The 25,619-nt window shown below is 45.6% G+C and overlaps 1 protein-coding gene across 1 annotated transcript; it reads right to left on the reverse strand.

The window, feature by feature from the left end:
* Positions 1 to 104: 104 nt before the first annotated feature.
* LOC6615003 (homeobox protein abdominal-B) lies at positions 105 to 24,760 on the reverse strand. Its single transcript, XM_032725144.1, has 7 exons — positions 24,731 to 24,760; positions 12,093 to 13,449; positions 7,921 to 8,099; positions 6,733 to 6,840; positions 2,402 to 2,578; positions 2,215 to 2,320; positions 105 to 1,449 (listed from the first exon to the last, which is right to left on the reverse strand). The coding sequence occupies exons 1-7, from the start codon at positions 24,758 to 24,760 to the stop codon at positions 1,343 to 1,345; spliced, it is 2,064 nt and encodes a 687-aa protein (XP_032581035.1). The 3' UTR covers positions 105 to 1,342.
* Between the last annotated feature and the right edge of the window lie 859 nt (positions 24,761 to 25,619).

The following is a 25,619-nucleotide window of genomic DNA, read 5'->3' on the forward strand; positions in this document are numbered from 1 at the left end:
CGCCTCCTGGGCAACCTGAAAACCACACCTCCATTGGTCCATCGGTGGTTTGTTAATGGCAGTGAGTGTTTTTTGTTTTTTTTTTAATAGTTTTATTATTTCCATTCTTGCTGTGTCTGGCATAATTTGTTAAACATGCGTCTTGTAGTTTTCGTTTGGCTGTTTTTCTCGTATTTAAATATATATAGGTGATGTATTTTATTGGTTTCCATGTGTGTGTTTTTTCACTTTTGGTTTGGTTTCTAATTACTTTTAAATATAACTCGTTAATGCATTGCTTAGCTAAAAAAAATCATCTTATAATTAGTTCGACACACCTTGAATTAGTTAGAAAGTTTGTAGTTTAATTCGTTTGGGTTCGGCTTGCGGATTTGCCTGCTTTTGGATTCCTGTGCATTTCGGGTCTATGGTGGATGAATGGCGGTGGTAGTGGTGGGTCAGTGGGAGTGGGAGCAGGAGCAGGAGTTGCTATATGTACGTCGTATGTTGAGTAAGCTATATTAGTGAGTAGTGAGCAGGCAATGAAAAGTCGGTAGAAGCAACCAAAGAGTTGCCGCATGGAGCCCGGAGCTGGGAGCTGGGAGCTGGGAGCTGGGAGCTAGAAGCTAGGAGTAGAGATCCAACCAGACCGGATCGGATCAGATCAGACTGGGCTCCACTTGCCACGATTTCCACGTCTTGCCAGGGGAGGGGGGAGGGGCCAAGCAACCTGACTTATGCTATCGCTAGTACATATTTTAGTATATTTATTTAAATTTATATATGCGCCTGATGCGCGCGTTCTTTACTTTTTATAATGCCACGATAAAATCTCAATACACAATTTGCTTAGATACTATGACTAGTTGCCTATTACATAATCCACTTCCGCTCGCATTTGTTTACCTCCGACTCTGGCTCTATGTACCACCCATATGTATCCCTACCATTACCTTTACCCCATTATTCGATTTGGATCTGGTTGTCCAAAAAAAAAAAAAAGAAAAAACAGAATAATATCAACAAGTCTTATGAGTAAATCCCGCCCAGAGCTGAACGATGGCGCTCCTCCATTCATTCATTCCGATCCTTATCCCGATCCGATCCGATCCTGATTGCGATCCTGATCCTGATCCGATCCGATCCGATCCGATGGTGCATCCAGGATGGGCTGTAGACTAATGACTGGTATATATACTATGTACATATGTATATACAGCGATATATATATATATGCATAGATATAGACAGAGAGATGTGTGGCTGCTGCTGGACATCGATTGACGCACTCCATCCTAAAACACCGCGCCCCAAAGGACCATTAGGGCGCGATCTTTTAAAAGAAGTCGTCAAAGGTCTTTGATTATGTCTGGTACTGCAGCATGGGGGCGGACAGGTTGGGATGATGCGACGAGTTCATCCGCAGGGCGGACAGGCTCTTGTTGTACCACTCGTCCTCCGGCGACATGCCTGCGGGAAAGATGGGGAAGCGAAAATGCCATTTAGTCAATTACCTCGCACTCTACGACTAATCCACAATCTGAATTCATCCAGACGCCTTGCACTTCCGTGCTGCGGAAACTCCGAGGAGATACACATCTTCACATGACCCTGAGATGTGCTTTCTTGCCCGGAATTTCATCTCACTGCTCGGCTCCTTCATATCCGGCAGGTCACCTTGAAGGCGCCACCTCCACACATCGTACCCGCCATCCCCCCCTTTGTCGTCGGCCGGCTTGCGTGAAATCAGCCGAGTAACCCAATCTGCGAGGGCGCCTCTGGCCTGGCCACCGATAAAGAACGTCGGACATCAGCGGAAATTTCCTTACGCACCGGGGACTTGGGGGGGGGGGCCAATCTGGGGGGCTGGGGGAGCACACCCTTGCACTCAACATGAGCTGCTGTCGCGAAGACAGAAGACTCGGGTCCGCGAACATGCAGAGCTTGGAGCCTCGGGATTTGCGAATCGGGAATCGGGAATCGGGAATCGGGAATTGGAAATCGGGAATCGGTAATCGGGAATTGGCCAGAATCGATCGATCAAGGTGCGATCTACAGAGCAGCCTGATCATTCCAAGTCAGGCCGCGACCAGAAGCGGTTGGCCAAGTGGCCCAGTGAAGTGAAAGTCCAAGACCAAGTGGAAGTGCAAGTGCAAGTGAAAGTGTGCAGCTCGGAGTGGCAAGGAGTCTGGTCCGAGGCTATGGGTATAAGACATATCGTACCGTGGAACTCACCCATCGAGTCCTGACGCACCCCGACGGAGCCCATGTTCGTGCTGTGCGCCATGGAGAACGGCTGCGTCATGCCCGGATACGAGGAGGCGCCCATTTGGAACAGGTCCTGCAAGAGACATGGCCAGATGTGTGATCAGTGCTATAAGGTAGGTGGCCCAACTGGCCAAGTGGCCTCAGTTTCACTCACCTGGGGATAGCGATTCATGGTGTTGTGGTGCGGATACGGCTGATAGCCGCGCGAGACGCTGTAGCCCTGGATGTTGCGCATCATCCCGTTGCAGGATGGGATCACAGACGGTGCCAGCGCCTTCTGCAGCTGCTTCTCCTGCTTGCGGTACTTGGCCCGCCGGTTCTGAAACCAGACCTGCAAGTTGGCGAAGGAACGGAAATGGATGCTATTTTATTCGCAGAAAATGCTGTGTGTGAGAGTGTGTGTGTGAGTGTGTGTGTGGAGGGAATCTCTAGTCAAAGGACCCTTTCAATTCAGACCCATCCCGGCGATTCGCCTTGCAAAAAACACTGCCGTAATGATGGCATATAAGAAGGCGAGACTAAATGGAAAACCCTGCTCCTCCGCCTTGGCCCAGCACCCAGGCAGCTCCTCCCACTCCTGCCACCCACTTTGCCGCTGGCTGAGGACGACGATGATGATGGCAACGTCTTATGAGTGAAAAAATCTACTAAATTGAAATTGAAAATAAGTTGACGACGCTGTTTGCTGCGAGGGTCGCTGGTCCTGAGTCTCCGGTCCTGGGTCCTCAATCCACAGTCTTTGGTCCTTGGTCCTGTTTCTTGGCTGCTGGATGCTGGGCTCTTCCCCGCTTTCTAAGTGAGTGGGCGTTACATGGCGTGGGCCGCCTGCTCTGTTTAGATATTATTAAAGACAGTCCTCGGCGTCCCCACGATGATGAAGCAGCCCCATGGCCCCAGCCCCTCATCCTGCCTCCCTTTTTTTCCATGATGGCGAAAAGAAATTGCCAAGATGAAAGCAGGGCTCTGCACTAGGCAGCCAGGACGGAGGACGGATGGCACAAGAAGGTACGAGGTGGCCAGGGATGGTGTGTAGAAATTTCCGACATTTTGGAAGCTGCTGCAAGCTTGCTTTGAGTTACTTAGCGGTGTGGAGCGGGACAGAATGTGGGATGGAGGCTGCAGGACGGGGGATGGCGCATGGCGGATGGCGGATGGCGATGGTGTCCTCGAGGATGGCAGGGGGCCAGCTGTAATGGCGGCGCACAGACTTCAGGACGGTCTTTCGGTTTTTTCCTCCTTTCATTTTCTTATTTATTTTATCATTATTATTATCTTTGTCCATGACTATGTAACACGTACATATCTGCTGGCTTCTCTGGCGCCAAGTGGGTGGCGAGTGGGTGGCGAGTGGGTGGCGAGTGGGTGGCAATGGGTGGTCTTCTCCCAGAAGTTGGAGCCTTTAAACGCAAAGCACTGCCATTCGGGGGTTGTTTTCAGCGCCCACTTGATGATGGCTCGTTCGGTTTCGTTTGGTTGGCTGCCAGTGCCACTGCCATCACCATCACCATCACCATCACCATCACCACTGCCACTGCCAGCATAAAAATGCCAGCAAGGACACCCTGCAACATAATGCTCTTAACCAGCGGCCATGTAAGGATGGCATACTATGGGATACTCTGGTACCATGGCCACTGTTCGAGGGTGGAAAATGCGTTGTCTGAATGATTCGATGGAGCTCTGTCTAACTGTCGTTCAATTTCAGCACCAGGCTGTGTGTGTGTGTGCTTTGGGTGTGCTTTGGATGGGTGGAGAAACTCAATTAAGGATACATTTGATGGCACACTCTCATCCGTACATATGTATGTACATACTATATGCTATATGTACGTACAGCAAGAACAAACAAAATCGAAGGGAAATTCGATTTTAGCCAATGAAGTGGAGGAAGGGGAGGAGGTTGCTCCAAACACTAGTTTTGCCAGTTTGGCTAGTGGTGCTCCAATCTTTAAGTTGGCCATGTGGCCATGTGGCAGCCTAAACTTTAATCATGCGAAGGCGAATTATAAACACAAATAGCCATGCACACACACGCCGGAAATGTGAAAATTAAACGTATTCAAATTGAATTTACTTTCGGCATTTAATCAAATTTAGCCGCTGCCATCGCTTGTTTTTTGTTTTTTGTTTTTCCTTTTTTTTTTTGCTCGCATTTTGGCTTTTCCACTTTGCAGCTCATAGTGCCACTCATTTCCATGGCTGCCCATTTGGTTGGCCTTTGTTCCATCGGCCGGATGAGTTGGTCCAACCAGAATCCTGGTCAAAAGAGAGCAGGTGGCGGTGGGCAGATGCCATCGGTGACCTACAAATGCGCCGGCTGGCTAATTGCCGCCTTTGAAAGCCACTCCTTTTTGCCACTTTTGCTGGACTGGACTTTGACTTTGTTTACCCGACAGCAGTGCTCACTTTTTCCCATAACAGGCGCCACTTGCTCCCCTTTCACAAACAAAACGTCCAGGCGCCACTCCAAATAAATAAAGACTGGAAAATTTGCATATGTCGCGCAGACCTTTCCGTTCCCATCCATGTATCCGATACCCACGATGCGTTTGTTTATGCATATGTCCCCGGAATTGTTTGGACGCAGCAAATCAGTTCGCCTGTTGCTCCTCTCCCATGGATCCGATTACTTCCCCTTGCTATTGGGTTTCTCCATTCGTATCTAATTATGAGTCCCCCCGAGATAAGAAAAAGGTTCTGTCATAACCTGCCATATAAGCAATATAGGTTCTTAAATCAAAACAATCTCAATCTCAGATGGGCCGACCAAGTCGGAAGTTTGGGAACGGTAGCAACAAGCTTAGATACTTTATAACTCATTACAGATTCATTACAATTCATAATGATATTAGGTTTATATAAGAGAGTTTATAAGCTAAAGTTTAAAGTGCTTGGTTAGTTATTGAAAAATAAGTTAGCCGATTCAAATGACCAATGCTCAGTTACGATTTTTTGCTACTTTAAACTGTATCTACTTGTTGTTTTAGATCCGTATCCGTGCTGATTAAAAGCCTTTATAGATATAGATAAATTTATATCTAGACATAAATATACGCAGACTGGCAAGTGAATGAGTGCTAATGTGGCCTGATGGATTTTCCGGGCAGATGTGCCCAGTCACGCCCCCTTTCCAGCCGCCCACCTCATCATCATAATCGCCACCATCCTGCCCCTCCTCCTCCTTATCAACATCCTCATCATCCACATCAATTTGTCGCTTTTCAGCCAAATGTATACACGACGAATTTGTCAACAGCAACACGATGTTTTCGCTGGCAGGCGCTGAGTGCCAGAGTCAAGTTGCCAGCAATCGTCGGATTACCAGGGCGTATATACCCATCCATCCATCCATCCATCCATCTATCTGCGTGTATGGTGCATGTGGATGAGGTGGGGTGGTCTGCACCCGGAAGGGGGTTGCATGGCTACATATTTGAACATTTGCCGAAAAATATGGTTTATGCGGCGATAATAGACTTCTCCCTGCTCCGGTTTACAGTGTCCAATTTGCGCGGGAACAGTTGTGCCACAAATCTGAAGGTGGCATGCCTCAGTGCGCTCGCAACGATTGCAACAATCTCGAGTGATTCCGATCGTGCGCTACATATAGTATTTGATTGGTAGAATACAGAAAGATAAAGCCCAATGTGGTTAATACCTTCTGTAGTAGCCAATAGATACTCAAGATGAAGATCATCCATCGCAAGGCCATCAAAATGTGCCACAAATGTTGCATTTGAAAGATACAACTTCCTTTCGATGGCAATCTTAAGAGTCCATCTGATTTGATTTCGAAGGTGATGATAGCACAGCACTTGCTGAAAAATCACTTTGGCGAGGTCGCAGGATGCCTTGTAACTCGATGCCGCAGGACTCGCAGGGACCTGCGATATAGCTGAGCACATCCACCCTGCCGAATATGCCAATCCCACCCAGAGTCTGCCCTGCAATTGAGCACCACCCGCCGCACTCACTTGTCGCGCCGTCATGATAAAACTATAAATTAATTATTACCGCGGCGCACTTGAAAGAACCAGGGGAAGCAGCCTGTGCTCTGGATTCGGGATTCGGGATTCGGGATTCTGGGCTCGGAACTCTGGGTTCAGCCAGACGGACCAGGGGGCTTTCCAGCTCAAGCGGGCATTTCCCGACTTAGATGCCGGCTACAACACCACACCACTGCGAGCCAGTCGGCCGGAATAATCGGACGATAATCGGTGACCAAGATCACCACCATCATCGGCGGTCCATCAGCGGGACACGGACGCGTATGTGGCGGGGGGGATTATTGTGACTCCGGCGTGAACAACTGTTGAAATTGCAATCGAAATTGAGGTAATTGGCTTCGCTCGGGAAGAGCAACAATTGGAAGTGAGTGGTTGGTGGTCAATGGTGGAACTGGTGGAACTGGGTGATCCGGTGGATCCGGAGGAGGGGCTAACCCAGTACGGGGGCTAGAACCGATGGCTCGATGGCTCTACTCACTTGAATCCGCGCCTCGTTCAGCTTGGTGGTTCGCGCCAGCTCCTCGCGGCAGTAAATATCCGGATAATGCGATTTGGCGAACGCCGCTTCCAGTTCCGCTAATTGTTCCTGAAATTAGGCGGATTTTAATTAGGCGTATGCGTTGTGCGGAGTCCTGTTTTTCATCTTTTTTTCCCTCCCTGCCGCGCCCTAATAAACCCTAATAAAGTAACTAACTGAATAAACTGAAGCGAAATAGTGACAAATGATTTGCAGAGGTTAATGAAATAATATTGCTGAAACAACCAATGATATGACTTCATATATCTCATTTGATTTTAAGTTCTAAACGTTTAAATCCTATAGAAAGTATGGAAAAAATGTAAGCAAAATCAAACTTAATTGAAATATATGTGTTATTTAAAACATTAGTTCAAATAAATGAAATAGTTCTAACCTAGCTGAAGTAGTTCTTTCTGAACAATCAGCGAATAGAAGATGTTAAAAGTAAATAAATATTAATATTTAAAGAAGTAACACAAATTGACTTGAAACTTGTAGCCACAAATGTCTACTATTATTAATTAAACTAATAAGATTGCCCCTCTATACTTTCAGTAAACAAAAATCTATAATTAAAATCAGATCTTAGGTAAAAGCCCTGTTACGAACTGATATGATATGATATCATATAATATGATATAATATGATATAATATGATATAATATGATATAATATGATATAATATGATATAATATGATATAATATAATATGATATGATATGATATGATATAATATGATATAATATGATATAATATGATATGATATGATATAATATAGTAAGAACTTAATTAAAATCTTCTAATCTTCGTAATGACTTGACTCGGATTCCAGCTTCATGATCCCAATCCTAATCCCCATAGCTCAAGTACTCGTATCTGCCTGTCTGGTGATTAAGCACCTGGCCTTTCAACTTTCAATTTTTTCCTCCTGCAACTGGGTTCGCCGTTCGCCTTTGTTGCTGGCTCCTTGGTGCTCTTGTGGCCTCAAAGTTTTTAATTACGAGTAACCTTCACAGAATCCAATTAAGATTTCGCCCATGGAATGGAATGGGCGCCACTACGGCGGTGCAGGTGCCGGATCCTCCAGCAGAAGGAGCTCCCTCCCCCATCCCCCATCCCCCATCCCCCAACCGCCTCCGGTACTGACCTGTGTGAATGTGGTGCGGTGTCTCCGACGGGCGGGCGTGGGGCAGGACGCTGTGGTTGGGGTGTGGCCGGCGTGCTGGCTGAGCGATGATAATCCGCTTCCGGGCGAGGTGATGCCGGAGGAAACCGTCGACAGGCCGCTGTTGGGTTCCGGCTTGAGCTTCTTGAAGGCGCCTTCCGCTGTTGGAACACGTAAATGTGGATGCATGAGTACGGGCATACACGTGGCCATTCTAAATATGAGTGTACCCATTAGCGCCCTGCTTAATATGCGTGGGGCGTTTAAGTCGAGTGGCCAAGCCCCCGCAAAATGTTGCATAATTGCCAGGACAGCCAGGACAGTAAGGACATCCTGGGCAGCCGGGCTAACTGGGAGAGCTGGTACAGCGAGGACAACACCGCACTGCGGCCACAAGACGCTGCCATTGTCGCAAAAAAAGGTGGCAAGGTGACAAGGTGAAAAGTTTCGACTTGGAGCACTCTAGCGGCACGTCGTCGTCGGTCGCATGAATATGCAATATGGGATAATTTATGCAAATTTCTGGCACATTAATCGAGGTAGTCCTGGTTATCCGCTGGCTGGCTGCGCTCCACGACGTGCCAGGACGCGCCAGGACCTACCGGGCAGTCGCCACTAGCGGCGGACGCGTGCCAGGTCGAAAAAGGCGGCTGGCGGCGGCTGAGGTCGACCTAATAAGCAAGGGCCAAAGGTCAAAGTAGGGCATTTTCGGCTCTCTGGGCGCTTAATTGATGCGCTTAGCTCGTTAACGAAATGTAAACTATGTAGAAAATGACGGATACGGCTGTCCTAATTGAATCACAGGCGCAAATAAAACGATGCGAATAGCGTTATTTATGTTAAGCAAGGACTCTCGTCCTTCGAAACCCTCCATAAGCTCCATAACCTCCAAAAACCGCCGTCTAATGCAATTGACCTTGTTGTGGGTGTGGCTTCGCTGGCTGTTGCCTGTTTCGTGACGAATGCTAAATGGGGAATGGGGAATGCCAAATGTTGGATGTTGCACTAGCAAAGAGGGTCAAACAAAAGGTTTGCAAGTGCTGCACTTATTAATAAACTTTTTCGATTTGGATCGATTCATTTAGAGTATCGTAAAGATCTCTGAAAAGAAAGTGTCCAAAATCAACATCAAACATAGCAATATATACAATCTAGAATTGTGATCCCATGTTATTTGGTCCTTTAAGCATTTAACAAACATATTACTTCTTCAAAAGCGTTAGCTGTAATTTAATGCATAGTGGATAATATCAGATAATATCTCCTGAAGCAAAATACTAAGTCAAAAATGAAATCAGACGAAGCTTATACATATTTGCACTAAATACACTATTTGAGACGTTCTTATTCGGTACGCTTCTGCAAAATGAGAAAGCTTTAAAAAGCGATCACAATCAACAACCCAAATATCTTTATTTATGTTTCGACTGACACCATCTTTCCCTCTGAACAATTCTTAAAGTTACTAAAGGCGATTTCCTTCTGTTGGTGCATCACTCGCACAGAACGGTGCGCTTCGTCACTACGTGTGCTGCCGGTGCCAGAAAGAAGTTAATAGTGACATATGTACATATGTATACATATATATGAAAAATAAATACATACATAATTAATTTCTTCAAGTTAATGGTTTATAATCAAAGGTGAATGGAATTACTTGAATATATTTATGCTTAAAAACAACGAAATTATCAAAGTGTTGAGACTAATATTCTTCTCTTTATGTAAAAAAAATACATTTATTTTTTATATATGTTCTGTCCGACTTTCAGCTTTAAAAGTTAACCAAGAATTTTCTTTTCATTGGAGCAAATCCAATCAAAATGTTTAGAAATGTCACAGAATCTATACAGTTATTCTTGGCGGAATTTTAGAAAGGATTGATTTTCAATCTTGCTTTCTGCTGGATAGAAATACAAATTTTACTATATTTATGATTCAAGGAGCTTTCATATAGTTGGGAAAAGAAAACAATTGGAAAACAACTATGAACAATTAAAAATTATCTTGTGTCCAAATCTTTACTTTATGAATTTATCCAGATAATAATTATATAAATATCAAAGATATTTAATTCACTTTGCTTTCACTCAGCTCGATTCATTCGATTGTGTCTGTTTCAGAAGTTAAACCGATCTAATATAGTTAATTTTCCAAAACAACACATGTAGCGTTAATTATTATTGAAAATCAACATTATTACAAAACGAAGTCAGGAAAAACCGCTTATAGCTCTTAAAAAATCGTTAGAAGTACGTTATAAGATATCACTGCCATTAGTTATTCTCTCAATAGTTATAATTCTCAATAAAATATTGTTTAGTTGTTGACTTTTAAGATCAAAAAGCTAACAACAAAACAAGAAAAAATGGTTTTTGTGTTTACGGTATTCATAACCATGAGTTATCAAATGTTTTAAATAGCTTAAAGAATTTATATCAACCAATTAGACTACGAATTCTACAAAACTGTGATTCATCATAATCGAATTAATAATTGAATCCAATCTTTTGAAATCTCTCTTGCAGGAATACAAATGGAATGGATGAGATTGGAAAAGATTGTGTAGAGGTGTTACATAAATTTCTTCAAGCCGAAGGTCTTTGTTAATTTGATTAGAATTCTGTGCGAAGAAATTTTTATAGCATCTTAAGAGCCTGAATCTTTCGAGCCAATCAGTTGAGAGTCGAAAAAATCATGTGAGTAAATAGTATCTTAACTATGTAACTAATGCAACAACAGCTTAACCAACTATGTGTAGATTGAGATAGAAACCTATGAAAGTAAGTAAAGATACTCTCCCAACGTATTTCTAAATATGTATGCATTTTATAATATCTAAAACGAGTCATGAACTTAAAAAAGTTGCCCTAAGATTGAAAAGATTTGAAAAGATGTCCGTGACTTTGATTAGTAACAAATGAATATCTGCAAGATGTTGACTTTCTCTTGAAGTGAAATCTTCTGAAGATTTCATTAGTTTGGTAAATGCTAAAAGTATTAGGCATTATAATATTTTAGCCGCTATCTTTAATAGTAAGAAGAAGAATTTAGTAAAAATCTTTCCAGCTATAATTTAAAACTTTAAAGTTTTACAATAAAGTCTTGAGTTGAGGCATCAATCGTCACGTATAAGTTTCTCAAATGTATCTAACTTTTATCTAAGAATAGTTGCCATAATCTATTGTCAAAATGCAGAAAGTAAAAGTTTGGTAAATGGAAAGTGGATATCGGAAATGTGATCTTCTTTCTTCTTTTAAATTCTCTCTATAGAGTGAAATAGCCACGGAGCTGCTAAATTAAAGTGACTAATTTTCGATTATCTTCAACTCCATACTCCCAAAATAGTAATAATTAATATTGTGTAATTAGAAAATCCTTTTTGTCATGAGTGAATAGCAGATTGCCATTTAAAACTAATTAGGAAATCAGTTTCTAGCTCAACAGGACACTAAATACGTCATTGTATTTGGCGGCAAAAAGATTTGACAGTTTTTCAAAACGATTATGCAGATGCGCTTCGTCACTACGTGAACTGCCGTGCACAGTCATGTAAGCGACTTCTTTGGTCAATGAAATGGTTAATTAAGTATCGCGTAGCTATCCCTAACCCATCATCATCGTCCAATAAACCCATGTGGAGCCACGTACGTATGTACATGGATTCTTGGACGGAGATACCCGCGTCCTTACTTTCAAACATATATGTATGTACATGCGGATATCCTGACAGTGCACTGGCTTTATTGTGACTTAAGTGTGCTGTGTTCAATGGCAAATCGCTTGGATTAGAGGCTGACCAGCTGTGCCGCAGACTAATCCATGCAGCGGAGTGGCCACGAGTGGTGGGGCGACAGGAGCAGGACACAGAGGACGCAGGACACAGGTAACAGGAGTCGGTCCTGGCTGGCGATAAGCCAGGAACAAAGGAGCGAGGACAAGCCGGTAATAGGAAGCTGCAAACGAGCATCAACAAACAAGCGGATGACAAAGGACACGGGTCAAAGGACAAAGGACTCAGTGGCCGAGGGGGGGAAGTGAAAGGGGTGCTGGTGCTGGTGCCAAAGGATAATTTCCTGCTAATGGGCAATGGCTAATGGCTGATGGCCATTGTGGCCAGATTAGGAGCCCAGATGCGATCGGGGCACACTCACCCGAGATGGTGTGATCGGAGAGGCGCGACGGCGGCGTGTGGGCCGGCGTATGGTGGTGCGAGGACGAGTCCATGCCGGGAGTGGGCAGGCCGGAGTAGAGGGCGCTGAAGTCCTCCGGCGTGCTGCTGCACTTGCGTTGGTGGTTGAGCGAGGAGGATGACGACTTCTCCAGCGTGGTAATGGGCGAGCGCGTATCCTGCACGGAGCTGGCCAGGCTGAGCAGACGGTTCTCGTGCGAGCCGCCGATGCCCATTAGCCGCTGGTCCTGGAACGACATGAACTTGGTGTCCTGCCCCACGCCGCCGTGCTGCATGCTCGCGTGATCCTCCAGCAGGCCCTGCTGCAGACCCAGCAGTCCGCCGACCAGATTCGGACGCAGCTCGTCCATGCTTAGCTTGCCGCCCTGCCCGCCGGCCGAGAAGTTCAGCTGGCGGCTGAAGATCGCCGGAAAGATGTTGAACTGCTGCGAGTCGGCGCTCGACTGCGGACTCAGGCCCAGGCTGTGCGGCGCCACGTGCGGGAGCGACGAGGAGGAGGAGGAGGCTGCTGCGGCGGCGGCTGCCGCTGCTGCTGCTGCGGCCGAGACCGATCCTGTTCCCGCTCCGGACGAGCTGGGTCCGTTGCCGATGAGCAGCGTGGGCGTGCCGGCGGAGACGCCTCCGTTGTTGATCAGCTGCTGTTGCTGCTGCTGCTGCTGTTGCTGTTGCTGCTGCTGCTGTTGCTGCTGCTGCAGCGGACTGGCAACTCCAACACCCGGCGGCAACTGTTGCGCCTGCTGCTGTTGTTGTTGCTGCTGCTGCGGGACCACCGACGGCAGCAGACCGTGATGACCGTGGGCTATCGCTAGGGCGTGGGCGTGACTGCCGTGGGCGTGGCTGCTGTGGGCGTGGCTGGCGTGGGCGTGCGGATGGGCGAGGGACAAGGCGGCGGCGGAGTTGCTGCCGTTGCTAGGATTATTGCCGCCGGACTGCTGCTGTTGCTGCTGCTGCTGCTGTTGCTGTTGCTGCTGCTGCTGCTGTTGTTGCTGCTGCTGTTGCGCCGCTGCTGGATTGTTGCTGTTGCTGCTGCCGCCGACGACGACTCCTCCGGCGGCGCCACCACCACCACCAGGACCAGGACCACCAGCACCACCGGAACCAGGGCCGCCGGCGCAACTCTGATGTTTGAAATCCAACTTGTGGCCGGCGTAGAAACGCTGCGTATCGATATACGTCTTGAAGAAGTCGATTGAGTAATCCAACTGGAAGCTGTCTCGCGGCGAACGCGCTCCCGTTTTGATTGATCGAATTTTGTGGCGGTGCGGCGGGGCCTTCGGCGAGCGGAGAGGCCTCGAGGATAACGCACAGGATGTATGTGGCTATATATCAAATATATCTATATCCGATCGATATATGCTGTTCAGCTGTTCGGTGATTTCGGTTTAGCACTTGGTTAGCCACTTGCTAGCACTGCCCGACGGCAAAGGGATGAGCACTTCAACACGACACATTCAAAAAAAATCCGACAACAGTCGCTATAGTATATATATATCTGGGGATCGGATCTGGGTGGCGATCAGGATGCGGTACCGGTACCGCGGTTCATCGGGATGGCGTTTTGGCGTGCGTATTCCGTCCGCTGGACAATTGTTGGTGTACCGCTGTGCCGGGAGCCGCTGCAGCAACTATGGCTGTTTGTTTTTCAACTGCGGTGCTTTCGTCCTTTGCTCCCCAGGAGCACGTAGCAAGAAGAAGCAGAAGCAGAAGAAGAAGGAGCAGCAGCGGAGGAGCACTCCTTGTGTCTCTGTGTGTGTGTGTGCCTGCGTGCGTGTGTGTGTGTGCGTGTGCGCGAGTTCAAGATGATAACAAATTCCGTCTCCACTTGCTGGCTGCTTCGTCCTTCGTCCTTCGTCCTTCTTGCGTATTTTTTCGTGTTTTGTATTTTGTGTTCTATTCTCCGCTCCTTTGTTATCCCGCTGCTGTTGTTGCTGTTGTTGCTGTTGTTGCTGTGGTGGCTCCTGTTGTTGTTGCTGCTGCTGCTGGCTGGTTAACGCAGGCACGGCGATACGTATTCTCGGCCGATCAAACTTAAAATGATATACAATTTCAGGCAACATACAAAATTATAACGAAATTAAGGATCATGTGCTCGACAACAGAGACGCCGCCGTCGCTGCTCGTCCTTCTGCCGCTGCTGCCACGGCTGCTGCTGCTGCTGCTGCTATTCCACACACACACACAGTGTCCTGGTGGTGGCTCCCTCTATATCCGCATCCGTTCCATGCTGCCCGTGTGTGTGTGCGTGTCCTGCTGCGGGGACATTTGCGGGCTGCGCGCGAACGATTGGTGGTTAGCTCTGGCTCTGTGTTGGTGCCTCTCCCTCTCGCCGCTCCTGCGTGCGAGCATGTGTTGGTGTCTGTGTGTGCGTGTCCTGCGGAGACCACGAATCGTTAGTCGTACTAATAATTTTCAAAAAATAATGAACCGCCTGCCAGAGCGAGAGAGCGACAGCCGACTCTCGAGCTCAGCAGCCTCCTGCTCGCACACTCGTGCGCTCTAGCCGTCTCGCTTTAACTTGCTTGGTTAATTTCGTTAGTTGTCGTCGCCATTGCTATCTGCATGCATGCATGTGCGTATGTGTGTGTGTGTCTCTGTGCCTGTGTGTGTGTGTGTGTGTGTAGTATGGGCGTCCTGCGACCAGTCCGAATGGGAAACTGAATCCGAATCCGAATCTCAGCCAGAATCCGAACAGGAATCGCAATCGGACAACGTATCAGTGTGGCATTCCAGTGGCCTCCAGTTGCCTCCGGAGAGCGGACATCCCGACCATTCTGGCCATGACCATCCAGACCATCCGATCGAGTTGAGGACTTGGCGGCCGGACAGCGAGTCCTCGGCCAGCTTAGCTCCGGCTGAGTCTTGCCAGTGTGCTGAGCGAGAGAGGCTGCTCCAGCTGGCGACTCCGACTTCACTCAAATGCGACGAAGTCCCGCTCCCAAAGAGAGCTTTGAGCCCGCGTAGAGAGAGAGAGAGAGAGAGAGAGAGAGAGAGAGAGGGTAGGAGGGAGACGGCACTAGTGCCGGCAAAAGAGATGGCAGCAGGATGCGTCGACGCCGGCAGAAGCGGCGCTGTCCTGCCGGCCGGAGCACTAGCTGTCTCGCTCCAACGCAGGCCGGCTAGCGAGTGAAGGCTTTCAACCAATAAGCGGCCAGCAAAATGGAGTTGTCCCCCCCCCCCCCGCGCGCTGGAAACGTCGTTGTTGTTGTTTTTGCCGCTGCTGCGCAATGAATTAATCCTTGTTAAATGTGTCGATGACACAGGACGATGTCGCAGGACGACGAGGAGCGCTGTTGCCGCTCTTCTTGCCACTTTCTTTCGGCTCGCCTGCAGTTGCGCACCGCCAGCAGAAAGTCGTCGCAGGAGCGCCAGCCGTCTATCCACTTCGTCCTGCATCCCAGCAGCAATCCTTAAAACAATACATTCAGCTGAAAGTCCCCAAATGCCCCGCTTTCCCTTCGTTACGTTTTGTTTGGCTTGGTTCGCTTCGGTTTGGTTCGGTCTGGTTTGGCTTGCTGGCGCCCAGTTCCAGCTCCTCTCCTCCCTCATCTCCCTTGAAATTTTCCAGCGGGGGCGTCCTTTCCTGATTTCTTTCCCTTTTTTTTCGTTTTGTATGGAGGCGGAGGGCTCCGCCGCTTTAAGGCGCTCTGAAAATGGGCTCCAAATGGGCCACTCATCGGATCAGGACCTCCTCTTTTTGGGCCTGGGTCGAAATGATTAAAACTTTTTCTCGGGCACAGCGGGCAGAAGGACAAGAATGGAATAAAAGTGCTCAACTGGCTACAATACACATATGTATCTGCGCAAGTTCGCCGTAACAAAATGATTTGGGCTTTAAAGAGCCAATGCCAGGACGAATATGCCAGAAAATGGGGTATAACTGGATTTGGATAGAAACTGAGTACGATTAAGATAGTAACTTACATAAGTAGACGACTCTAAGGCAGAACACATTTCGAAATATTATTAAAATGAAAATGAATTATCTGATTCCAATAATTAATTCTAATTCCCAATAAACTAAAAACTTTGGCAAACATATCATACCGCTTAACGAGTGAATAAACTAGTGACGATCGCACCTCCAATGCACAAAACTTAAGATGTCATGTTTTTGGCGAAACGTCACTTTTAACTAACTTTTAAAATGATTTGGTTCTTGCAATAGTTTTCGAAACATGAAGACAGTAGTCTTCGGGTGCGTATCGTTACTATGTGTAACGTAATTTAACACGATACAAAGGAAAATACCTATGGTCAGCAGAACTTTCTTGTAAAACTTAAAAATGGCACATAAACCTTAAAGATGAAAACGCACCAGAATCTGTCTTTAAAATATTTAGTATTTGTTTAGTAAGCCATTGAATGTAACTAAACCAAATGGAATTCGATGTAATTATTTATACTTTCTAAAACCTTACACTAATGTCAATTAATAATTCGCATAAATATTGTATTGATTTGAGTATCTCAATGCAAACATATTGCTATATTTTGAGCACAGTCCACAAGAAGTGATAACAAAACTTAAAAGATTGGAGGCATAGCTTCATGAGTGACTATGAAATGCGTTTTTAAGCAAAATTGCGAGACTTCTTAGCCAAAAGTCATCCCATTTGGTTGAATTGAATTTCGAGGTGTGCCAATCGGCCATCCTCTGCAGCGTTCTTTGCTATTCACTCCGCAATTGGCACGGTAATGCTTTAAGTTTGCATTTAAAAGCATGACGTCGGGTCAAAGGGCATCCGGCAAACACACACACACGTGCGTGTGTGTGTGTGTGTGTGAGCAACTAAGTGTTCTCTGTGGGCGAATGTACGTGGGCAAGTACTTTTCCAAAGTCAAACACACGCACACATGCACTCACACACCGTAAGGAGAGGGAGATGGAGCGAGGGGAGAGAAAGGGAGAGAGAGAGAGAGTGAAGGGGGGAGGCAGTGAAGCAGGCTATTAAGCATCCATTTAGGATACTAATTTGTGTATCATTACAAATTGTATCTGTGCACACACGCACACAGGCAAACCGTTGGCCACAGCCACTGCAGACCCACCATCCACCATCCAGCTGAGCTCGCAGCTCGCAAGCTCCATGGAGCCCACATGGAGCCACCCAGTACCATGAACCCCACACAAACAGCCATAAGCCCGCCGTTCCCTCAATCCCCAACCCCCGCCCACTCGCATTCGCCGCAGGCAAACTTGCCTTGGCTCTGCTCGCATGTTACTCATACGCAGCGTTGGCCACAAAGAACATATCACTGAAGCCGGGGATTGCAATGGCAAGCGAAGGGGCTGCATGGTGGTGATCATCATAACATCAATTAGGGCTGCTATCCATCTATTCCATTTCTTTTCATTGCATTTCATTCAACCCGCAAAGCTCGGGCAGAAAGCCAAGGCAGAAAGGCCCCACAGAAAACAAAAACTCAAAACTAACAACCAACAACCAACAAGCAACAACAGATTCTAGCCCGTCTTCGTCCTTTTTTGCTTCTTCTATTTATCGATGGATGCTTTTCCCTGGGACGACATCTTTCAATTTTTGCGAAAGCCGGGAAAGAGCTCTGCTCCGAAAACCGATTGCTGCTGTTGTTTTCACCGATGATGGCTAACACACACGCACACACACACACGTACTGCGTACTTCGTCCTTAGCCAGGACCTTTTTTCTGTGCGCGCACACAGACATATGGGTGCTCAAAAAATCGAAAAAGGGAAGGAAAAAATGGACCACCTAGCCATCACTTTGCCAGCAAGTAAGAAAAATGTATCTCATTGATGTGGCTTTTTAACTTTTCATTATTTACCGCTAAAAGCATCTTTTAAAAATTTTCAAATAGCTGCCGCAACAGAAAAAGCGCCCGACAACAACAACAACAAACAGACGGGCATTGGGGAAAAGGGAAAAGTTCAAGGAACAGCCAAAGCGAAGAACAGGACTAAAAAATGCGAAAGACAAAAAAAAGTAGGGAAAATAAAATGAGAATTAAGGCTGGATCCCGTGGTTGTGACTATCAGATACCTACTATATGCGCAAAGCATATTTTGCAAGCCAAGTGGCGTAGATTTCGACTTTATTTATTAATCTAATCGACTTTTGCTTTAATAACAAGTTTTATCTAAAATATTTAAAAGGTATAAAGACTTATACTTACTTATATATTCTATTTTCCATTTAATATAATATAAAATAATATAAAAAAAAGAAATAATAAATAAAATAATATAAAATTAAGTTTAAACCATTTTAAAACTGAGCTATACATATGGTGGAACATTTAAGTCACCTATTCACATTTAAATCGCCATATATGCTAATCCTCAGTCCTTCAGTGAGCTAGAGCATATATGCCCATTCCCACGACGTTTGAGGGGTATGAAAAGGAAAGCAAAATGAAAATGGTTGGGTGCTCGGTAAGTGCTCGTGCAGCCCACCCCCACAAACCGCCAACCCTCCAACTCGCACTTCCTGCTCCTTTGCTCCCACGCACCCCAATCTTCGCAAGCGGCTGACGCCATTTTGCCAGGACTTTGATATCACCCCCATTCGTCTGTTTCGTCCTTCAACTCATTTAGCCGATGCTGCTGTCATTTTTTTCGCTCCTTCCTTGCGGCTGCACCACGCCCACTACTTGGAGCACTAGCCCCCGCCACGCCCCTAGGCATCCAACCCCCCTCCCCCCCATTCAACATTTCTTTTGTGATGTCTCCGTGCGCCGTTAAGCATTTCTGAAAGCCCCACGTTCCCGTCCCCTCGCCTTTACAAGCGCCAGCGACTCCTTTTTTATTTTCCACGTTTTCACTTTGATTGCAGAACGCATTTTTACTCCTTGTCGCGCTTAAACGCGCTTAATTTAGCCTATTAGTTTCCCGAATGCTTTCAAACACAAGTAAATGCTCACAGGAGTGGGGAAGTTCAATTACGCCCCTCAAGGCGGCAATGGAGCGAACCGAAGGATGCCAGCCTCTCAGAGGTGTCCTTATGCCACGCATCGCCCCTCCACTGCGCGAAATGCAGTGAAAGTCCTCTGAATCCAACAGCATCATGAAATTCATGCAATGAAACTAACTATCTGTTTTTTATATCCATAAAGTGAGCCAGCCGTAGAGATCTGACCTGTCCGTTCGTCTGTCCGTCCGTATAAGAATAGAAGCTCCGAGAACATTGGAACTTCAAAAGTTATGATTATACTTGCAGATTCTATACGAAACTCATAAATAAATCCATGGATCTAATCAATTTTTCAATAACTCTAGCAATAAATCTCGAAATGCAGTGACAGTCGTATCAATTCACCAGCATCATGAATGCTTACTCGGAAGAAGAGCTATCTGCTTCATAGATCTTTGAATAAATTCGCCTCATTGAAGTGTATAAAAGTATGCTACACCATATTCATAGGCCAGGTGAAATTATTTTAAAAGAAACCCATAATCTTATCCAAACAACAATTCAAATGCAAGCAATCTTAAAAAAAAAATAAAAAAGCTGAAAAGAATGATAGTGAATTGCTAAATATTTTCTTTGTATAAATAACTTTTAATATTTGTACAATATTAATATTTAAACATTTCTCGAATCAAAGTATGCGACATCAGCTTTGCAAGCCAAACGTGCGATGGACTAGTGACGAAAGACACTAAAAGTACGCCTCGAATATCTTTTAATTTCATTTGTATCTCTCATTCGTGGAGCGAGAGGGTATTATGTATTCATATTTATAAAATCAGGATACATATTCTTCTTTGGCTTTACGAGTAATGGATATCGTCAACAGTGGAATACTAATGTGAAAAATATAAAAAAAATACAGGGTATACGTTTAAACAAACCAATTCGAATATTCTTTCAGATTATATGACTTCAACGTATACTTTTCGGGGTTGGTGGTTGAACTTCGATTTTAGGTATTTAAATAAGATAAATCTGTTCATTCTTCGACCCAAAAAGTTCACGTGAAGAAGCAGCGAGCATCAAATGAGTGAATCAGGTAAACTCGATTGTCACTGGTCGTGTCCTCCAAGCGAGCAAAGAAGTAGTATTTGCGTTTCCAAGAACAAATATAACTTCTTTGAAAGCTAGGTGGATTTGCCCAAGTCTCCTTGGTATTTATTTTTCAAGTGTGTTCGATTGGATTTATTTTGACCGGTTGCGGTGTGTTAGTGACTGAAAAAACTTCTTTCGTGATAAAAGAACTTCCTGTTTTACAAAAAAAGATAGGTATCAAAACGTGTTTCTTCTTTCCTATTCCTATTTGCATATGTCGATCTCCATAAGATGAGTAACAGGTATCTGATAGTCGAGGATCTCATGCTTTTTTTTTTACAGTTCGGAAACTGAGTTCTTCAAACCAAAATCTCAGTGTAACTAGAATTTCGGTACAATATATTGACTGAAGTTATGTATTATAAATCGGCTGCATTTTCATATAGTTCTATTTCGCTTTGGTTATATTTATACATATGGTTATATTTATTTTTAATATATGGGAAAAACGTTAAAAAAAGAAAACACTGAAAAGGATAAAAGCTGCGCCTTTAAGAGTTAATTATTCAAATGAAACATTTAAGGCATTCAAATCTTCCGATTTAATTGGCATCATTTTAAGAAATTCAATTTCACTTTGCATTTTCCCGTATTAGAGAAATATCAAAATCCCCATTTGCCTTTGTACATGTGCAAAATGGCGGGGATTGGAGGATGCGTGGGTGGGTCTTGGCTCGGATGCGATGCCGTATTTGGGTTGCTCCGCCTCCGCAGGACTCTCCACACATTTCCCAGTCATACCATACCATTTTCGAGATACATCAAAAACTACATCCAAGAACAACAACAATAACAACAACAACAACGAGAACATGATTATCATGTAGTCGCAACAGAAATCAAGTGAATGTCCCTTGATGCTGAAGATATACTCAAAACTCATCGCAAAAATGAAAAGTAAAAATAAAAAAAAAATAAAAATAAAATAAGGATACACATATAGAGCGCGGGGAGCGGGGGGATGGGCATGGGCAAGTCGCCGGATGGAAGAAGGTAGAAATGGAAAAAATGTCGCCCTGCTGTTTCCGGAAAAGTGCTCGGGGCGCACATATGTCAACTTTTTGTGCCGCTGCCTTTGCCTTTACAGTTCCGCACTCGCATCCGCATCCGCATCCGCACTCGCGTCCGCATCTGGATCCGCATCGTGCTGTGCTCGCTGTGCTCTTCCATCCCGCTCGCACACGCACACTTTGTGCCAAGTTTAGCGAGAACTTTTTTGACGGCACGCAGGACTCGGGCGGGAAAAGGACGAGCAAGGACGAAGGGGGGCAATGCGGCGCACTTGAAGAGCGGCACAACTTGAAATTGGAAACTTTTGAATGTCCCTCTTATCAAAATCGTATAATTTGAATGTAATTTGCAACTGAAAAGGAGCGATAGCATGCGGCCTCTCCGCATTTCCGGCTCATGATACCTGCTCCCCTCATCCACAGCCACATCCCCATCCACATCCACCAGCGTCTTCGTCCTGCGTCCTTGGTCCGTGCTCCTTCGAAAAGGCTGACCATGCGTGAACGCAGGCGAGGAAGGACGAATAGCTGATGGATGGATGGATGGACGGATGGATGGTCGCCAGTTTGCAGCACTGCGGTGAAGTCAATGAGACGACAGGTTGCTAAATCTTTAATGGCCACCGGGTGCGGAGACAAAAGCTTTTAAGAGCCTGATAAGCAATTTAAAGGGTCTATTTATTGCGATAACTTGAGTCCTTTATCATCGCTTGTTAACCGTCTTGATATGCTCACAATATTCAATTAATTGCAAGCTTCGAGGCAAACCCAATGCCACATTTGTGAGTGTAAGCTGAAAACTTTTTCATTAGATTCAAGTAATTGTTGCCAAATATATATTTAAGACAATTATCTTACAACTTATTTAAAAACACTATTTTCTCATTCAACTCATTCAACATTATGCTCTCCAATTAATTGTTATTTAGCTTAAGATGTTTCGTAGCTATCCTAACTTATTTTCTAAGCATCAACAGCTGACTTAAAAACCAATCTAAACGAGATGAGATTGTATTTATATAAGTGATTACTTAATTCGCTTTACTTGATTACCCATTGGTTTTTTTTTTCTTATGAGCAGTCCAACCCAGTCCATTGGCGATCCATTTGAATGCTCGGATATGATGATTAGCCCACTCGAAGGAAGCCACTTGCTGGCTGAACAATGGCCAGAGATAAAGGTGGCGGATAAGACGCTTTGAGCGCGAAAAGTGAAAAGCCTGACCCGGACAATGCAGTGCATCCGCATTCGCATCCGCATACGGCTCATCGTCATTATCATCATCCGTATCCGCTTAGCAGTGCCGGCGACCGCAATCCAACTAGCAGGATTAGCCCAGCCTTTTAACCCACACCAAGCCTTGCGAAACCAGCGAAACCATCCAAACCAACCGACACAACCCATTCCATACCATTCCATTCCAAACCTCATCCCCTGCGACTGCTCACCCCTCGAACAATTTGCCAAACGCACCAGCACCAGCAAACAAATAGCGATGATGACAACAATTTAAAATCCATCAAGAGCACAAAAAGGCCTCATTAAGTCAAGAGGGTGACGACGGCGATGGGATGGGCGTGGAACCCACACCCACACCCACACCCCCATCCACATCCACATCCACGTTCCGAACCCGAATCCGAATCCGCATCTGAATCTGAATCCGAATGCGAACCACTTCGCCATCGCCTCGTTGTGGCAGAATGGCAAAATGTAAGCATAAGACACAATAGTAATTATTGCCTAAATAATTTCAAATGAAACTCAGCACACGGGCAGTTGAACCTCACCCTCATCCGCATCCGCATCCTGGTCCGCCTGCGTCCTCGTCTCGATGGGGTGGCAACTGGGCCAAAAAGGGTGGCGGCACTCCCGGTGGTCCTGCACAAGTGCACTACACGTCCGATTTCAATTGAGATGTTTCCATCCACATCTCTACAAGCGAATTTGTCAACACAGCCGACCTTCAGTTGCGCTGATCGAGATATAGATAGATATATAGATATAGATATTTCCTTATAGGATCAACATTGCACATTATGTATCAGCAGTGAATTACACTTGTTCTCAAAAGAAATAGTAGTATTGTGCTTTTACACTGAGAAAAATTGACAACAGTGGCGTCAATCATTTTCATGAGAAGAAACCTTCTTGATTTCGAGAAGAAAACGAACTCAATCGGGTTTAAGATTGTGAAAGAGGGAAGTTAAGGGATTTTGAGATCGTAATGCTCATATCGAGATCGTTGAGAGCGGGTTTTTCTCTGAGTGTAAGCCATTCCATAGGGTATACTATACTTAAAGTGAAAAGCTACAAGCGGCGCGAATGAAAACGATCTTTGTCCGTCCGTATAGCTTTGTCCGCATGTTTGTCCGTTTCTAACCTGCCTTTTTTAAAAACCTCTTTTTAAATTACATTAAGTTTACCTGACATTTTTATATTTATATTATATTAATTAGAAACCTAATTGTTGATTTAACAATACAAATTGCGGAGAAAGAGAATAGGAAAATTAACATAGCTTCCTTTGAAAAGGAATCATGTAATTTATAAAACTTTTACCATTTAATTTTTTCCATTAGCTACACAAAGTAACTCTTAATTGTAAGAAACGATAACAACTATTCTACAACTATTTGTTTTTAGGTAGTGCAAAGTTTCCCTTTCTAAGCTGGGATTAATGTGGACAGCCAGGTTGGCGTAGTTCTCCGGATAATGAGTGCATAACCGGACCCAAATCCGAGAATTCAAAGGGCATTTGCAATTGGAGAAGTCAAATCCCTAAATAGGCACACCATTCGACCTAATCCAAGTGCGCATATGCTCGATTTGGCGATGAGGCGCCGACGCATTCGCAAGGGGAGTGCGATTTGGAATGGAAAGGGGGATGGAGATGGAGATGCGCTGGGACGGGAGTCCTCCTCTCAAGTGACTGCGATAGCCAACACCTCGGGGTGTCGCTCTAAAGCGCACATTTGCCGCTCCGAAGGGGAAGGAGCTGCGACTTGGGATAGCCAGGAGGAGAGGACTGCCTGATGGACAACTGCGTGAATCAGGGCCAGCGACTGAAATCTCCAGTGCCTCAATGGCCCGGCTGCTACTCGGGGGTGGGTTGCTTCACTCCACTCCACTTCACTTTGTCCGATTCCACCCGCCAATGCCATTGCCACTGCCTATCCAATCCATTCCATTCCATTCGAATCGAATCCCTCCTCCCTGCGATTTCGCCTTCGATTCCATTGCCGATTCCGCCTGCACTTGCCCTAATGTGTCGATGTCAATGTGCTGGTAATTCGAGTAGGCAAGGACTCGTCCTGGGATGTGCCTCTTTAGCGTCGGATGGCAAACAATTGTGAAATTGTAGCAACCATTCAGCCAGTCGAGTCGATTCGAGTTGAACCGAACGGGAGGAACAACAAGGAGTCACTGCGATAACAGCCAAATGAAGATCAAATGAATTGTGGAATTATGCCACAAAAATTCGAAATCAATTTGCACATGTGTTCGTTCCTCTCCCCGCCTCCTGTCAGCTCCTCCTGCCCACTTCCACTGCCTCATCCAGTTCCATGCCCATTCCCTTATTTTTTTGTCGGCGGAACTCCTGCGAGTGGCAAATTAAGTCAGTTTGGTTGCACTTTGCACTTGAAGAAACCATGTTTTTTTAGCTGATTAAAGTTCAAATTCAATTTTTGCAGCATACTTTTGAACAGTTTTAGAATCATAAGCAGTAGTTATGGTTACAAGTCTAACAAAAAAGTTTTCAATTTAATTTGTACTAATTATTGTGTTAATTTCCCTAAGCAGTTGCTTTGGTTGAATAGATTCACATACTCTACAATATTTTGCCGCACAATATCTAATTATATATCTTATTTCCAAATATATATATTCCAATATATCAATTTCCATTATTAGGTGTGGCTTCAGAAATTCCGGGATAAAGTCATAAAGTGCTTAAGTACTCATATTAATGCTCATGATTTAACATAAAGGGAATCCAACTCGCGACTCCATCCGATGAGTGCCCACTTGCCGGCGAAGTGCTTGCTGTGCTGGCATTGTTTGGCCACCGAGGAGGAGCGAGGCTCCCCCAGGATGCAGGCAGCCGTTGTCGGAGGTGCGAGCAGGTGTGGGTCGACCTGGTCCTTTGGGCGTTCGCCTCCGTGCTGTGGGTGGGTGCAGGCGTGGACGTCAGCACAATGCCTTTGTTTGGCGGCATGTGGATGACGTTCATGTCCACATCCGCACACACATCCGCATCCATATCCGCGACCCCTGACCCTCGCCAGCGGCCTTGCCCCCGGCCATTGGCCCTCCAGGACGAGCAGGACATCACCCAATTTGCTGCGACACGTGCCTCCACTTGGCCGTCCAGCAACAACAGCAAACAAACAGCAACAGGAGCAGTCAAGGAGTCAAAAGAAGTCAAAAAC

Source organism: Drosophila sechellia, chromosome X (genome assembly GCF_004382195.2).
Source record: "Drosophila sechellia strain sech25 chromosome X, ASM438219v1, whole genome shotgun sequence".
Lineage (NCBI taxonomy): Eukaryota > Metazoa > Arthropoda > Insecta > Diptera > Drosophilidae > Drosophila > Drosophila sechellia.